We start from the raw sequence: 15,648 nt of genomic DNA on the forward strand, positions 1-15,648 counted from the left end.
TTATTCAGCTTTCGTTATCTAAAGCCCCACATTCATAATATTTCAAAAGACATACTCGTATCAATAGAGAATTGATATAAAAGCACAACAATACAAACAATCATTGAAAGTAAGCAATGATGGACTCAAAAGACTTTCCTATGCTATCCTGAGAAATGCCTGTTGCAGAGTTACAGACCGAGTTTTCCATCTTGAAAAGAGTCACATAGAAGACAAAAAACTAACATACAAAAAGTTAATCTGTGAACTGACAAAAACACTCAACTGAGAGTTTGACTGGTTTCTTGTTCTTGTAGAATATCTTTGAAATAATAGCCCCAAGCCTGATTCTCAGAATCTCAACAACAGACTACAGGACTTTCAACTGCTAATAAATACGCAAAAATGCTCTGTAACAATTATCGATAAAAATAAACAAACTTGTGAAACAACTAATTGATTAATCGACCAACACTCAACGACAGCTTATACTCCTTTGTCTTTGCTCTCTTCTCGACAACGCTAATCTCAAATTTCCATACAAGACCAAAAGTGAAATAACAACAAGTCTTGCATAAAGTATATAAACTCCAAAGAGATAATAAAAGTTATAAATACTAAAAAGAAACTACAGTCTACACGGAACTCAGAGCACAGGAATCGATGGACTGTTCTAAAAGAAACATTTGAAGGGCTTAAAAAAGAAACGTAGATAATAGAAATTCACTTGTCCAACAAAAACGAACGAAGAATTCGTTTTAGAAATTAAAGTCTGAAAAGTTTCACTAACAAACTTGAACCAGGTCCACAGACTTGACAACACTCACTGAAACTTCCCCTCCATCCAACAATCAAACCATTATGTTCATTTCTAATTGGATTGTTATGAGAAGGACCGCTTTGTATTCTCTCCTTTCACTGGAGATATATTATTTTAAGTGACTAGTGAGTTTTATGAAAGAAAATATTCCACTTGGAGATATGTAAAAAGGTTCTGGAACAATAAGTGTGCTAGATACAATCAATCTCACATCTCAGTATTGTTGTGAAAAGAGAAGAACAGTGTCGTAACAAAGGTCCTCTCAACTCCCTTGCGACACTGTAGCCTTTTAACAGAGTTGAATTTGATCAATCTTGTCTCTGCAAGGTAAATTTCAAACTACTTGTGAGCCTATTTTGATAACAAACCAAGAACGGGTTTTGCTACAACCAGTTTTTGACTCGTTCACGATCTGAGAACCTTTCTTTGTTGGTCACTCAAAATTTAGGAAACTGCATAAAGGTGTAAAATTGTCATTTTCCAATTTCAATGACATTAACTCTGTTTGGCTTGCATTGTGAGAACTATAACCTTTCCTTCTATGCAAAATACGCTCAAGGAACAATCTTGTTCGATTACGAGTTGTAAAGAAGAATAAATCATATATTCAACCGTAGAATTGGAAAGTATACAGAGAACAGGACGATAATAAAAAACTGACCAAAGGTTGGGAATACTTTTGTCTATACACAAATTCGTACATAAACTACCTACGATAAGTAGGATCGAACCTCAAACGATTCAAGGCTATTGGTTCGTTCTCCACGTAAAGAACTTGTTGAGAGTTTTTGACTAGTATAACAACGGTAAAAGTGGCGATGCTTTCGCTTCTCCTTGCACATATATTTCAAGATTCACGTTTCTTTGTTACTTTGCAAAGAGGAGATGAAAGATTCTTATTTTTCCATTATTTCTACGTTTATATTCTTTTCTTTTCACTAGGAGACGAAATTGATCCAGTATATTTAAAAGAACAAGACCTTTACCAGTTTGGATAACAACCAAAATATCATTTAAGATTTGACTCTGCAAAGGAATCAGATAAATTTTTTTGTTTTATTCTGCTGAATATTGTTTGCGAGTTGACGACAATTTTATTCTTTGTAGAGCAACTTGGATAAATCAGCGTTTCTCTTCTTTTTCAAGCTTGACTTGCCCCTAGTAGAAATGAACATTCCTTCTATTGATAGACTCGTGTTTTATACGAAACGTTGAGTTGTCTTTGATTCTCGTCACAAATATCCAAAAGGAAGCCTCTACTAATGTACCCATCAGGTTATACTTCGCAAGAGTCTTCTTTCAAGTGCCTAACGCAAGGAACTTTTGTATAGTGACTCACTTATTCAATGATCTGATGGTTGAGAATGGAAGAAGAATAGGACTCAACTGGACAAATCGTTCTTTGAATTTGCAGAGCTTTTAAAAGTTTTACTTTTTTATATTGGAAGAAATAATAGCCCTCTTGGAGTTATATCGTTCCTAAAGCATCTTTGTACACTTTATAGTTTGCTTTCTTATATATCTTCAAAAGTTGTAGTTTTTACAAAGTTGATCGTACAAGAGAAGGCAGTCAAAACCTTTAAACCTAAACAGTCATGTTTACCTTCAAAAACACCTCAACTGTATAGTCGACTATTGAGGAGAAGGAATTCAACTATGATTCAAATGTTATGCAATGACAAGATACGAGAAAAGAATCGATAGAATAGACTCAATTCGATTGAATTGAATTTCTTGAAAAATATCTTTTCTCCTCTTAACAGAAGTCACAGTATCAAATGCCACTATTTTCAGAGGAGAAAGAAACAGGAGTTATTGACTCTTACAGAAATTGAGTATTGATGATACACTTGTGTGAGTCAATGTTGTTTCTGAGATTTGATAAAATCACAAATATTTTGGATCCTTCTTTGCACATTTGTTTTGCTTTGTCTTTTGCTATCATCAACTTTTGTAGCTTTTGTGATAAACTGCTACTTGTCATGATATCGTGAGAAAGGAATTTGATGATTGCTGAGAATAAAACAATGCTATGCTTGCGGGTTTCTGCATTTCTACTAAATAATATACTTCAACTGGAGCTTTTGAATAGACTACAGAAGAGAATGACTTGGTTCATAATCTAGTTCCGTGTTTCGAAATGAAGCAAAGGTGACGTAAAAACTATTCCATAAAATACAGAAAATCTAGAGAGAGACGTCTACGGAACAAATTCTTCATGAACAATCTATATCACTCGGAACTCTCATGACTACTCTCGAAAATTCTGAAAGAAACGTTCTTATCTATGTGAGAATGGGCCATGTTTAATAGCTTTATACTCTCAAAGAGCATAAAAAACTTGTGAAATAAACATTGGCTTCCTTCCAATCCTTCTTGTACCCTATGAGAGTTACCATTATATTAGCATACGAGAATAAGAATATCGATAGTTGAAAAAGCCATATTGATCGTTCTTCCATAGTTCAAATCATCTCAGTCCAAGCCATAAAGGGTATGACATAGTCATCAGTTGATAAAGAGAAGAAGTTGGATTGGTATCCTTTACTGTTTTCCTCGATGTACTGGTGACCGACAAAAAGAAAATCATTAATTTATTTATATTTGTACTCCGAAATAAACAGAAGATTGTTTAATTTCACTTTGGCGATGGCGAGTTTGGATGAAAAGTGGAAAGCTGTGGACAAATTTGAGTCTGTTGTGGTAGATCGTGAAAGAGATGTTGTTCGAGTGACAAAAGAACTGTATGATCTTCATAGCAACAGAGAACAACTCAGGGGTGTAACAAGTAGTTGCGACTATCGCTTGACCATACCATTCGCTCCGCACATGTTCGGTTCTGGCAAGACTACGTTTTGTCATAACTATTTGGAGTTGGTGCGAAGGTTTGGCGATACTTTTCTGTCGAAATTTGCTTCGGACCCTTCGAGGAGAGCCTTTTTGGAGAAGCTGAAAAGGGCTTCAATGTTCTACGTCAATTTAAGAGAGTTGGAGCCAACTCGACCCATCGAGGAAAATCGCAACCTTGAGTGGGCAGTCTACTATTTATTGTACCGATCAGCTTGTAATCAGATGGGTCTACCGTTTATGAAGCCTGATGAAGCCTACAGACACATTCCTCTCTATCCAAGCTTTCTAATTCCAGAGCTACGGAAGACTTTGGGCATTCCTTCCGATCAATATCTTCTGATAGCATTTGATGAAGTTGGTGTGTTTGATACAAAGGCAACTTTTTTTGAACTGGAGAAGAATGACAAAGGCGTGGTTCGACCTTACAATGACTTTTTCGGTATCATTAGTCAATTGTGCAAAGAACCCGACTTGTTTTTTATAGTTGTTGGGAAAAGCAAGGGTTTAAGTATTAACAATGATGTGGCTTTTGGGCTATCAAGAGTTATACTACATTTTATTTCTTTATCACCTTTGGACGCTTCCAGTATCGTTGAATTCCTTGAAAAGAGTCTTCTAAAGACACCTACTCAAGTTCCGGTTTGTAATGTCTTATGTAGTTCTTCATTTTCAGTAAATGAATTGGCAGACTCATTATTGGAATGTACAGGTGGAGTTCCTGGTTTGTTGACTCGTGCAGTAAATATGCTTTTGAATTATATAATAGCAAGAAATCAGCCTTTCATATCGAAAGAAGAATGTTTGACTTGTATGAATGACTACGATTTCCGAAGAATTTGTGCTGAACCATTTGTGGAACAAATATTGAATTTGGACGAAGATAGAAAAAGTGTTTTTGATATACTTTTAATGATGGCACTTTATCGTATACCGTCTAAAGTAGATAACAGATTGACCTCGGAGTCCTATCTATATGATGCAGTAACTGAAATGGGACTATATCGATATCCTATTGACCAGAATACTTTGCAAATCCTGATTCCAAAAATATTTGTTGGAATCTTCAAGAAGCAACCGTCCATTTCCCCTATGGAAAAGATACTTCTCGAATCACTTGATGTAGAACCAGTAGATTGTTTCTTCTATTCAAAGTGTCGTGTATTTGAAGGAATTGTTGCTTTACGACTAGTTTTGATGTTGTCTTCAAAGAATCGAAATGAGTTGAGGGAATTATTGTGTCAATTGTCTCCAATATGGAAACAAATGAAACTTCCAATCAGTACAATATCACCTATTCACTATATGAAGTCTGTCGTTAGTTCTAGAGAAACAAGAAATGAATCGAACAAGAGTCGAAGAACTTTTGCCAATACTGAATGGAATAAGATTATTCGAGAAACACTTTATTTAGAGACTATTTACATTCCTTTGGACGCTACTTCTCATAGTCCTGATATTATATTCAAATTACAATCTCCTGTGGAACCCAAAGTTCTTACTGTTGGAGTTGCATGTAAAGGACGTTGGAAGTCGGAAGGAATTGGCTGGTCAGATATTATAGATGAAGCCAAGAAATTTTTAGATCCTGTATATGATCAAGTCTTATCCAGTGCAATGGATCATCATCATTGTATGCTTATTATCGTTAGTACAAAGTTATCATTGAATGTTTCTAATGAGTTGGGTAATTAGAGTCGTTGTTACTCCAGTGGAATGTTTATTGGAAATGATTCTTTCAAAGTACCTGATAATTGTGAACTTGTTATTCTTTGTGAAAGAGATATCCAAATGCTGATTGACAAAGAAATATTGAATGGACTTGAAAGAGCATTTCATGTTTCTCATAATCCTACTTTTTGGGATTTTGGATTAGATTTACTTAATAGAATCCGTAACAGTTTCTTAAGTTGGCAATAGATTCTAACTCAGTCCTTCACTTTGTGATTTGTTTTGAAGAGCAAATAAACTTTTTTTTGTATGTTTGAAACTCGGTTACAACTTATTTGCTTTCACTCTGAGGATTATTGTATTAATATGATACTAACCACGAAAATCAAAATAAGCCTATTGTTGTAAAAGTCACTGTCACAATTTGACAGGTCATATTTGCTTCTTGTTACTACTCAGGAGAGTGTCCCAAAGTGTTGACAAATGGGTTTTATACAAGGTATTGTATTCGTCAAAGACTTTATTTATAGTTCGCCTCAAGTTGAAAGTTCCTCAGCTGGTCTATTTTCTAATAGCTCAGAGAAGTTGTTTTTATATACAATTGCACACAAACCAATATCCACTCTTTATTACAAAAAAATGAAAAAGATAGTTTTTATCTAAAAGGCAAATCATGTTCTTATCAAGACTTGTCCTAAGCTTCAAAAGACTTTCGTCGCTCTCAAGAGTTTGAGAGCATTGGACTGCTGGAAGAAGATTGATCGATCATTGTTGTATTTTACTGTCGCATAGTTTACTTCATAGCTTACGATATGTCTAGTGAGCTTGAAGCAGAAAGCGTGTATGACATGGTTGTAGTAGACCGAGAACAAGATGTTGGTGTAGTAACACTGCAGTTATTTAGGCTATACACTCTACGTAAACTTGGTCGCCATTTCAAACCAGTCATACCCTTTGGTCCCCACCTCTTCGGAAGTGGAAAGACAAAATTCGTACAAAATTACTTGGAACTGGTGAATAATATGGGTGAAAGTGCACTGATAGGTCTCGATTACGTTGGTGAGTCTGAGAAGGCCAACCGAAGAGGTTTCCTGGAGAAGCTGAAAAGGGCTTCATTGCTCTTTGTGGATTTGAAGGAGTTGAAGCCAACAGAACCCACGAGAAAAAACGAAACCTAAAGTGGGCAGTCTACTATTTGTTAATAAAGGCTGCCTGCCCGCAATCAGGTCTTCCGCAACCAGACCCGGACGAATGTGCCAAAGAAAGAAAACTTAGAAATAATGCATATGGTCCAAAAAATACGAGAAATACTAAACATTCCTTCCGATCAATATCTCCTGGTGGCATTTGACGAAGTTGGTGTCCTTGACAAAAAGCGAAACGAATTTCAACTCAAGAAAAACAACAAAGGTAGAGTTCGACCTTACAACGACTTTTTCGGTATCATTAGTCAATTGTGCAAAGAACCCGACTTGTTTTTTATAGTTGTTGGGAAAAGTGAAGGCTTAAATATATACAATTACGTAGCTTCAGTCTCAAGAGTTCAGTTAGTATTTATTCCTCTTTCGCCGCTTGAGAAACAGAGTATCGTGGAACATTTGGAGAAAAGTTCTTCCTTTTTATTCCCTGGGAGCCCAAAGGTTTCAGAAATTCTTTGTCACGAAGACTTCTCAACTAGTGAACTTGCAGAATTGTTGTTGGAATTGACTGGTGGTGTTCCTGGTTTACTTGTTCGAGCAATCAGTTACCTTCTGCTGTATAAATCATCCAACAACAATTTCTCATTATCTAAGGAAACCTTCTTGATCATAATGAATAGCTTTCTAGTAACAAATTATTGTGTTGCGCCATTCTTACCTCGTCTGATAAGTCTCAGTGAGCAGCGTAAGCGCTTGTTAAGAATGCTTACGTTATTATCTTTGTATCGTATTCGATTTGATTTTGATGAAACTGTGCAAATAAGCTCAAATTCTGATGTGTTTTTGTTTGACCTAGTTACAGATATGTGTCTCTATCGTCGATTGGTTATAGAACCAGACCACAACGAACGCTATGAAGTGTTGATACCCAAGTTACTGATTGAATATATTGACCAAGGCGTAAAGGATGATCGTTTAGAATGGTTACTTTTACAAACCCTCAAGTCTCAATCTATGGAATTCTTTTATGAGTCGAAATGTCGAATTTTGGAAGGTCTTATTGCGACACTGTTTTATTTACATTTTTCTCGGCATCCTACAAACAGCTCAATGTTTTCTACTCTTGGTCAATTGTCTCGTGTTTGGAATGAAATGAATTTACAATTTTCTTCCGAATCTGCTGCTTATTATATGAAATCTATACATTATACCAGAACTGTATCAGGAACAGAGAGAATGACATTTGGAAGCAATGAATGGGAAAGGATAGTGGAAGAAATGTTAGAACTTGAAAAGATATATATTCCATTTCATTCAACATCCCATAGTCCAGAGATATTATTCAAGTTGCATGGAAGAACGAATGAGAAGAACTTGATGAGTGGGTATTGCTTGTAAAGGCCGATGGAGTCGTAATGGTATTCGATGGAATGAAAATTTTGGAAGAAGCTCACAAGTTTTTAAAACCAGTGCATGATCAAGTATTGACTAGTCATTCTACATGGCATTGTATGTTGATTATTATGAGTACTCAGTTAGCAACCAACGTATCTGAGGACTTGAATCATTCTAGTCGTTGTTATTCATCTGGCGATAGTGTTGAAGATTTCGTGATTCCTCACAACTGTGAATTGGTTATTCTTTCTGAAGCCGATGTAGAAAACTTTATTGGCAAAGACATTTTATCGAATTTAAGGAACGCTTTCAAATCTGTGGATAATCCACATTCGAGAAATATTGGCATTTCAACCCTACAAGAAATAGTTTCATCTCTTTCCAAAAATATTTAAGAATATATCGTTATTGTTCTTTAATGAATATCAATTGAGTCTTTGAGAAGTTTTCTAAAACAATTCATTTTCAAAAGTTTTCATCAATCGGGCTGTTTTATAAGACACTGTCAAAAACTATATCAAACTTTTGAAAAACTTATTCTTCTAACCACAATTTTGTGATTTGGATCACATACTCCATTGTTACAAGCCATAGAATGAGCACGAATCAATCTAACTTCCCATAAAAACTCCTTGAAACCTACCTTTTGACTATAGTAAAAGAAAGTTTCTAGTTATGATGAGTAAGAAAATATTCCGGCTTTCTCTCTAATGTTAATGTGAGTCTAGAACTGTCAAAGAGATCAGTTCTACAGCTTATCAAATAAGGCAAACGCTCAAACAATAAAACGTACATTCCTTTCACAGTTTCCTTGAAAGTTTTTCGGTCATTGTTTTCATCAACCTTTTCTCGTGAATTCATTTTGGTATAAAATGACTTGTAAAGAGATACGCATGGCGAACTTATCAAAAAGGACATAGAGTTTTATAAATATCAAATTCTGTATGGATAAAGTGGACTGGATCTTCCTATTCCTTGTGCATGAGTATTTCATCGGTACAAGAAGCAATTTTCTCTGTTCAAATTGGTAGGTGGTAATCGTGGACTCTAGAAAAGAATGCTAAAGCTCAACTACATGATGCCTTACATGTCTTCATAGTTACTCTAGATCGACATTTTCTTCTTCTTAAAGACTTGAAAGAATTCACATTATTCATGGTAATGCTTCTTTATTGGAGTTTCTAGCTATTTTGACATTTTTATCTATCCTCTTTATAGAGAACAACAACATTGCTCGGGTCATCACTTATTATTTTTAATATTTATGGAAATTTTTCATCTGCAAAAAAAGTTTATCTGACAGACTACAACAGTTGAACCGATGCTGTCTGAGGATTCAAGTTGGGTATTCTTGAATTCTAAACTTGAGCTACTTTCGGAATGAGATTTGGATGGAATTCGTTTCCGTTACAAAACGTGCAAAATGCATTCGAATGAGGGAAAGTTGTATCCATCACTTTGATGTTTAGTACTTTTTTTGATGGATATGAATCTCAATAGCAATAGTTGACTCTTTTTTCTTGTTTCAGTGTCCTTTTTCAATTCATGGATTGGAGTCACACAAATATGGAAATTGACTTGCAAGATAATCTACATATTCCAAAGCAAGAAAGAAATCTGTTCCAAGGGTATTCTTGGTAACATTTCCGAAGACCATTCTGAGATGGCATGAGACTTCAAAAGTACTCTGGAATATTTTGGATAATAATTCTCACACTATTCATAGACTATCGACGTCAAAAAAAAAGTCAACTTCCAACTTGGCTATATGTTGCCCATTTAAGGTTCGAGGTTAAAGGCCCTCTTAACCAGAAGTTTCTTCTGCTGAGCTGCTTTGCTCCAACACAAGGCTCTATCGCAACATCGTGGTATCATTTCAGTCTTCCGTCTTATATGTTGTATAGATATGGGGACACATATCTTCTCGATCTATATTTCAAAGTCAGCGAAATCTGCACTAGGCATCACTGCTTGTTTGTTCATCAAACAAACGGCAAAATTAGAAGATCAGTTGTCACCGTCGTGAAGGAATATTTCAATAATGTGATACAGCTGAGCAAGGTTTACTAGAGTCGGTCGACATACTCTTTGTAGAAGTCGAGTATTTGCGTATTTTACCCCTTCAACAGCTCTGGTAAGTGCTTAAAATTCATTTCACCGCAATATACCAAAGCGATTTTTGGAATGTGGTTTATTCTCTATGCCAATGCAAACAATGCTGGTTTAAAGTATACTTTTATTCAAACAAAACGCAACAGTGACATGCCTCCATCATCTTAATTAAACAGTCTACGTCTATCCGTCCTTCACTGGCTCACCTGAATGACGACGTAATTCTTCTTCTCTTGCTCTTGATAATGCCACAGCTTTATCATAGGGTGAAATAAGAGGAGTATTGGATACAGGCAAACCCAACAACTTTCGAAGACTTCTCCAACCTGAACGGATATGATACCATGCTATAGTAAATAGTCCTTCTTCGAATACGACTTTCATTTGTTCCAAGGTATATCCTTTGGTTTCAGGAAGGAATAGAAATTGCATTAATATTCCTAAAAAGTTAAAACCTGCATAGAAACCAAATGATCCTTGTGGTCCCCATGCAGCTTCCATCGAAGGCCAAGAGAAAGAAAGTGCAAAGTTGAAAGCATTCACAAAAAATGTGGTAACCAAAGTTCCTGCTGCACGTACATAAGTAGGAAATACTTCTGCACAGAAGGTCCAAGGCACTGGACCTGCACCAGGAGAATAAGCTACGATGAAGAATATAACTCCAATAATAAAGAATGCCAAGTTCACTTTGCGATCTCCATAAAAGGAAAATAATACCATCAATAACATTAAAAACATAATTGGAAAAGTGACCAATTGTAATGTTCTTCTACCATAGCGATCAATAGTAAAGAATACTATCGGAGTAGCCATCATATTCACAAAACCTGGAAATAAACTAACTGCAACAGAATCGCGTGAACTCATATGAATGTTCTCTTGAAAGACAGTATCAATATAATTCATAAAAACATTCATTCCACTCATTTGTTGAAACAACATTTCCATGATGCCAACCAAAACAGCTCTCCTCAAGAAAGGGAGTCGAATCAACTCCAACATCAAATTTTTGCCTTCTTGAAGTCTTTCATCTTCTTCAATAGATTTCTTAATACGAATGAAATCCTTTTCAGCAGTTTCTGGATAAAGTCGAAGTTTCATTAAATTACGCTTAGCTTCTTCCAATCTGCCTCTTTTGATTAACCATCTTGGAGATTCTGGAGCTGTCCATACAAGAAACACTTCAATGATAGAAGGAACCATAGGAGCTCCAATCATAATACGCCAACCTGTTACTTTATAATCCACCCAAACAAATATCACGTTCACCAAATAGCCAATAAAGATGCCAATAGTAATTACTTGCTGATACAGAGATACTATGCCACCTCTAATACTCGTAGGAGCCATTTCTGCGAGAAATACAGGTGCAGTCTCTCCAATAATACCATAAGAAATGCCAACTACCAGACGCCCAGGAATAAATACTTGCCAAGAAGGAGCAAGTGCTTCCCATAAACAGCCACCTGTAGACAAAATGGCTGCTACACATATAGAGAACCTTCTTCCAAAATAAGTATTGGTGTATAATGCAACAAATACTCCAATAAAAGTACCAAAATAAATACAAGACACCATAACTCCAACCAAATTGGTTCTAGAAGAAATATGAAAGTGTGGTTTGTAACCTACTTGTGCTCCACTGATGGCAGAAATATCAATACCATAAAACAATACTGCAACAGAAGCTACAAATACGGACCAATAAAATACTTTGGTTTGTTTCCATGGATGAAGTTTTTCTTCTTCTGTTAAATATTCATCATCCAAATCTTCAACAGTTTCTTCTTTCCAGTTTTCGTTTTCTGTTTCTGTATATATGTTTGCTCTTTCCTCTGTAAACAAATTTTCGTTAGCCGACATACTCATAGCAATCAATAAAACTGAAAATGAGCCCTCGTCCTTTAAGAGAGTGAGATAATATCCAATTCAATGGACAAAACATTTTGGGTCGCTTTATACTTCTCTTCGTTTCATTGTGTCCGATAGACAATGGCCATTCTCTATTCAGAAGGATTATGTCATTTGGACTTGAACTCGTGAAAAGCATTCTATTCAGAACGGGACAACTGCTCGATAGTCATTATACATGTCCACTTGTCTACTTTTATAAAACAACACATTCGGAATTTATTGGATAGTAAATTATTTTGTAGGGTCAACTGCCACTTTGATAGAATTCTTTCCTTCGTTGACATACTGAATACCTTGAATAATATTGTCTAAACTCAATTCATGAGTAACAATACGTTCAACAGGAATCTGTCGACGAAGAATCATATCAATAGCCACTTTATATCCGTTATCTCCACTGCAATGTGCTCCCAAAATATCCAACTCCTTTGTATCTCCAATTATAGTCCAATCAACAGAAGTCTTATCTTTGAAAACACTAAACTCCACAAATCTTCCATTTTTCCGAATCATATAGAGACCTTGTTCTACACTTTTAGGGTTTCCAGTAGCTTCCAAATAAACATCACATCCATATCCATCTGTCAACTCTTGAATATCGTTTATTACGTTGGTCTTGAGAGGATTCAACACGATATCCGCTCCACATTCTCTAGCAATATCTAGCCTAGAGTCCATACAATCCAAAGCGATCAGGCGACCTGGACCAGCTAATTTAGCGGCTGCAACCATTCCTAAGCCAATTGGACCACAACCACTGACAACTACTGTGTCACCCAATTCGATACGACCTCTATGAGCTCCATGAACACCACAACTTAGAGGTTCTATATAAACTGCTTCTGATGGGAATACTTTTTTTGGAATATTATAAATGATACTATTTTGTGGAAACCGCATGTACTATGAAGGTGTCCATGGAATGATTATTCATGATCAAATGTTCATATTTTACAACTTACTTGTCCCATACCGCCGTGTACACAACGATGAAAACCAAATATGTCGTGAGGAGCACACAACCAACGAAGACCCTTTCGACAATACAAACAACGGCCACAAGCTACAATTTGTTCAGCAGTTACTTGATCTCCCACTTTGACTTGACTTTTCTCTTCCCTGTCACCAATAGCAATAACTTCTCCAACAAACTCGTGACCTGGTATTACTGGAGTTTGTACATAAGGCTTTCTGGTTTCATCACCCCAAAACATGGGAGCACCACTCCAGCACTAGAAAAATTATCAACTGCTTGGTCAATGCATCGATGTTCTTACTTTTGCGTCTCCTGCACAGATTCCACAACGGGTGACTCGTATCAGTACTTCTCCAGGTAAGAGTTCTTCCTTTGAACGACCTTCAAACAGCGTGTCCTTTGAAGCAATTTCTTCTTCCACCGTATAGTTTTTGATCCCTCGACATAATACACCACGAAAATGGTCAGGAATACTTTTATCTATCGTTGCCATATTATGATACTTCAACAAAACCAAACGTGTTTGTTGAAAAAAATCTTTGACAATCCTCTTCCTTTTGTGTAGGAATAAATGAAAGCTGAGAATCCTCCTTTACTTTGACTGTCATTTGGACATTGTCATCCAATCCACTCAATACGACTATTGTGGAGAAAAGATTCGTATGGACGAAGTCTCTCTTTAAGAAAAGGATGACTTGCAAAGGCTAACAAAATCATTCTATTTAATATTATGAAATAAAGCAGTTGAATATTATGAAAAAAAGAAATAGAACTTGCAATAGTTATTCATTGGTAGAATTATCGGGAGATACTGCGCTCTTCGTTGTTTCTTTCGTGTGCGAAGATTCCCAAATTTGTTCCAATATGCCAAGTGCACTTTCAAACTCGACTTGGTCCTTGAAACGAGAAAATATAAAAGACGTTTGAATCTTGGTTACGAGCCTTATTCTTCCTTCTTTTCCTTTTTGTATTCTTGATATTTCATCCAGTCCTATAATAACCTATACATCATGAGGAGTTGGCGATAATACATTCCATATGATTTTCTTCTTATTACCTCAAATTTTTCCATACTGCTTTGATCATGACTTGCTCGAAAAGCGACTTTCCCTACAGTCACAAACAATACTCCAGGAAACTCTATAATTTGTTCTTCAGTTGCATCATTATCCACGCAACGATAACTACAAGTCATTCAGTATAACCCAAACAAAGAATACAATAAATGTATGTATATTCGTTACCGTTGCATCAAAGAACAAGGAAAGGCATCTATAAGACTATGTTCTTTGGCCCAAGTAGGAAAAGCTCTTTCAAACTCTGATTCCCAATCTTGTGCCGACATATCAGCAAAACGTCTACGTATATCTTCTTCTTCGTCTTCTTTCATATGAAACACGTTATCCAAAAATCGGTTTAAAGTACCCCAACCTTTGGAAACACCTTGTCCAACGAAACCCAGATTTTCCTTGGCCTTTTGTTGTGCGATAACCGAAAGTTCACTTGCTTTCTTTCTTATTTCCGCAATGTGTGAAGCAATACTGTCAGCAGTAAAAGTTTCCCCAAAAGTGGTATCGTTGTGATCAAAATATTGTCGTACTGCTATTTGTAAATCCCAGTTGGCGTTTTGAAGATATTCTTCAGCCTAAATATCATTAAAAAAAAGAATAAGAAGCTCAATGTAAGATTCAGTAGATGAGAAAAACAAAGCAATACTTGAGAAGGAGAAACTTTGGTTACATCAGCAAACGCTTTGATAAGTTGCGACTTGGTTTCTGCATCAACGTTGGAGGAGTCTTGTGGGTTACTATTGTTGTTGTCTTTTTGTATGGTTGTTGTTGCTGCTTCTTCTTCTTCTTCTTCTTCAGCTGTGGTTTGTTGAACAGACTTGTTTTCTTCCGACATCATGAAACTGATTCTCCACACAACTGGATTCAAATGAGGAATATTATTCTTATTGTTGACAACAGAATGGAACAAATGCAATCACCAGAAGAACAAACATTATTATTAGGCACCAGAAGTCCTCGTGGTAATTCAGATGTCGAAAACGGTTAGAACACTGAATAGTTGTATTGTATATGTCTTCAAGTTGTGTTAGGAGCTATGTTGATGGATACCAACCCTATGACTATCACGGCTGAAGAAACCAAAAAAGGAAAAGGCGGGAAAAAGGAAGACTTGGGAAAGAAGAAGAAAGATGATGATCTTAAAACTCATATGGCTAACGAAAGAACTTTCTTTAAATGGCTATTCACAGGTTTTCATATTGGTGCTATGGGTACATTTATTTTGGCGTTCTTCTCAGAGTCACAAGATCCTTACAAGTTATTATTGGTTATATTTTGTTGGTTGATTGCTCTAAGCTTTGTATTATACGGATTATACAATTATTACAGAAGAAGAAGAGCTCTACGATTGGGTTTAAAGGAAAGTACAGAATGGGATGCTCCTCATGGTCCTGCTTTTGTAGTGGCAGGTTTGGTATTGGTTATTGCAAGTGTCATAATATATGCAGTATATACGGGAATGGTAAGTCTCAAGTGAAATCTTCACTTGCTCTATTGAGCTTTGATGATAGGAACCCAGAAAACCGAAGAATTTTCAAGGATTCTGAAGAGTACTTGCTGTTTAAAAAGTAGTACTAGTATATATAGAATAGTATGGAGTGTGCATTATCATAATCTTTTGCTGAAAGTATCGTTTCGTTGAGTTGATGAAAAGATACCCAAAACATAGCAAGTGTTTTGCTTTTGATAGTAATACGAAGATAAATGCTTCTTTTTCTTACTTAT

General features: G+C 36.0%; 6 protein-coding genes across 6 annotated transcripts; 3 read left to right on the top strand and 3 right to left on the bottom strand.

The window, feature by feature from the left end:
- The first annotated feature begins 3,429 nt into the window (after positions 1 to 3,429).
- On the top strand, positions 3,430 to 5,630 carry Gasu_40770 (archaeal ATPase). The gene has a single exon (XM_005704844.1). It carries the CDS (start codon positions 3,449 to 3,451, stop codon positions 5,339 to 5,341), a length of 1,893 nt encoding a protein of 630 aa, XP_005704901.1. The 5' UTR covers positions 3,430 to 3,448; the 3' UTR covers positions 5,342 to 5,630.
- Positions 5,631 to 6,579: 949 nt separating this feature from the next.
- Positions 6,580 to 8,289, top strand: Gasu_40780 (archaeal ATPase). Its single transcript, XM_005704845.1, has 2 exons — positions 6,580 to 7,783; positions 7,828 to 8,289. The coding sequence occupies exons 1-2, from the start codon at positions 6,598 to 6,600 to the stop codon at positions 8,244 to 8,246; spliced, it is 1,605 nt and encodes a 534-aa protein (XP_005704902.1). The 5' UTR covers positions 6,580 to 6,597; the 3' UTR covers positions 8,247 to 8,289.
- Positions 8,290 to 10,071: 1,782 nt separating this feature from the next.
- Positions 10,072 to 11,849, bottom strand: Gasu_40790 (MFS transporter, SP family, sugar:H+ symporter). The gene has a single exon (XM_005704846.1). The coding sequence runs from the start codon at positions 11,830 to 11,832 to the stop codon at positions 10,147 to 10,149; it is 1,686 nt and encodes a 561-aa protein (XP_005704903.1). The 5' UTR covers positions 11,833 to 11,849; the 3' UTR covers positions 10,072 to 10,146.
- A 205-nt stretch (positions 11,850 to 12,054) lies between these two features.
- On the bottom strand, positions 12,055 to 13,439 carry Gasu_40800 (L-iditol 2-dehydrogenase). The gene is made up of 3 exons (XM_005704847.1): positions 13,155 to 13,439; positions 12,840 to 13,109; positions 12,055 to 12,780 (listed from the first exon to the last, which is right to left on the bottom strand). The coding sequence occupies exons 1-3, from the start codon at positions 13,344 to 13,346 to the stop codon at positions 12,109 to 12,111; spliced, it is 1,134 nt and encodes a 377-aa protein (XP_005704904.1). The 5' UTR covers positions 13,347 to 13,439; the 3' UTR covers positions 12,055 to 12,108.
- Positions 13,440 to 13,534: 95 nt separating this feature from the next.
- Gasu_40810 (uncharacterized protein) lies at positions 13,535 to 14,779 on the bottom strand. The gene is made up of 4 exons (XM_005704848.1): positions 14,570 to 14,779; positions 14,098 to 14,498; positions 13,911 to 14,037; positions 13,535 to 13,854 (listed from the first exon to the last, which is right to left on the bottom strand). The coding sequence occupies exons 1-4, from the start codon at positions 14,759 to 14,761 to the stop codon at positions 13,636 to 13,638; spliced, it is 939 nt and encodes a 312-aa protein (XP_005704905.1). The 5' UTR covers positions 14,762 to 14,779; the 3' UTR covers positions 13,535 to 13,635.
- Positions 14,780 to 14,939: 160 nt separating this feature from the next.
- Gasu_40820 (uncharacterized protein) lies at positions 14,940 to 15,643 on the top strand. Its single transcript, XM_005704849.1, has 2 exons — positions 14,940 to 15,385; positions 15,435 to 15,643. Exons 1-2 carry the CDS (start codon positions 14,960 to 14,962, stop codon positions 15,468 to 15,470), a joined length of 462 nt encoding a protein of 153 aa, XP_005704906.1. The 5' UTR covers positions 14,940 to 14,959; the 3' UTR covers positions 15,471 to 15,643.
- Positions 15,644 to 15,648: the final 5 nt, after the last annotated feature.

The sequence above is a fragment of the Galdieria sulphuraria genome, assembly GCF_000341285.1.
Source record: "Galdieria sulphuraria unplaced genomic scaffold scaf_36, whole genome shotgun sequence".
In the NCBI taxonomy this organism is placed as follows: domain Eukaryota; phylum Rhodophyta; class Bangiophyceae; order Galdieriales; family Galdieriaceae; genus Galdieria; species Galdieria sulphuraria.

Coding starts and splice junctions, on each gene's coding strand:
- Gasu_40770 (XM_005704844.1), top strand. CDS start 3,449: ATGGCGAGTTTGGATGAAAAGTGGAAAGCTGTGGACAAATTTGAGTCT.
- Gasu_40780 (XM_005704845.1), top strand. CDS start 6,598: ATGCATATGGTCCAAAAAATACGAGAAATACTAAACATTCCTTCCGAT. Junction 7,784..7,827: donor ATTTCATTCAACATCCCATA/GTCCAGAGATAT, acceptor ACGAATGAGAAG/AACTTGATGAGTGGGTATTG.
- Gasu_40790 (XM_005704846.1), bottom strand. CDS start 11,832: ATGAGTATGTCGGCTAACGAAAATTTGTTTACAGAGGAAAGAGCAAAC.
- Gasu_40800 (XM_005704847.1), bottom strand. CDS start 13,346: ATGGCAACGATAGATAAAAGTATTCCTGACCATTTTCGTGGTGTATTA. Junction 13,110..13,154: donor TCTGTGCAGGAGACGCAAAA/GTAAGAACATCG, acceptor TAATTTTTCTAG/TGCTGGAGTGGTGCTCCCAT. Junction 12,781..12,839: donor TACACGGCGGTATGGGACAA/GTAAGTTGTAAA, acceptor ACACCTTCATAG/TACATGCGGTTTCCACAAAA.
- Gasu_40810 (XM_005704848.1), bottom strand. CDS start 14,761: ATGATGTCGGAAGAAAACAAGTCTGTTCAACAAACCACAGCTGAAGAA. Junction 14,499..14,569: donor CCAAAGTTTCTCCTTCTCAA/GTATTGCTTTGT, acceptor AATGATATTTAG/GCTGAAGAATATCTTCAAAA. Junction 13,855..13,910: donor GCAGTATGGAAAAATTTGAG/GTAATAAGAAGA, acceptor CATGATGTATAG/GTTATTATAGGACTGGATGA.
- Gasu_40820 (XM_005704849.1), top strand. CDS start 14,960: ATGTTGATGGATACCAACCCTATGACTATCACGGCTGAAGAAACCAAA. Junction 15,386..15,434: donor ATGCAGTATATACGGGAATG/GTAAGTCTCAAG, acceptor CTTTGATGATAG/GAACCCAGAAAACCGAAGAA.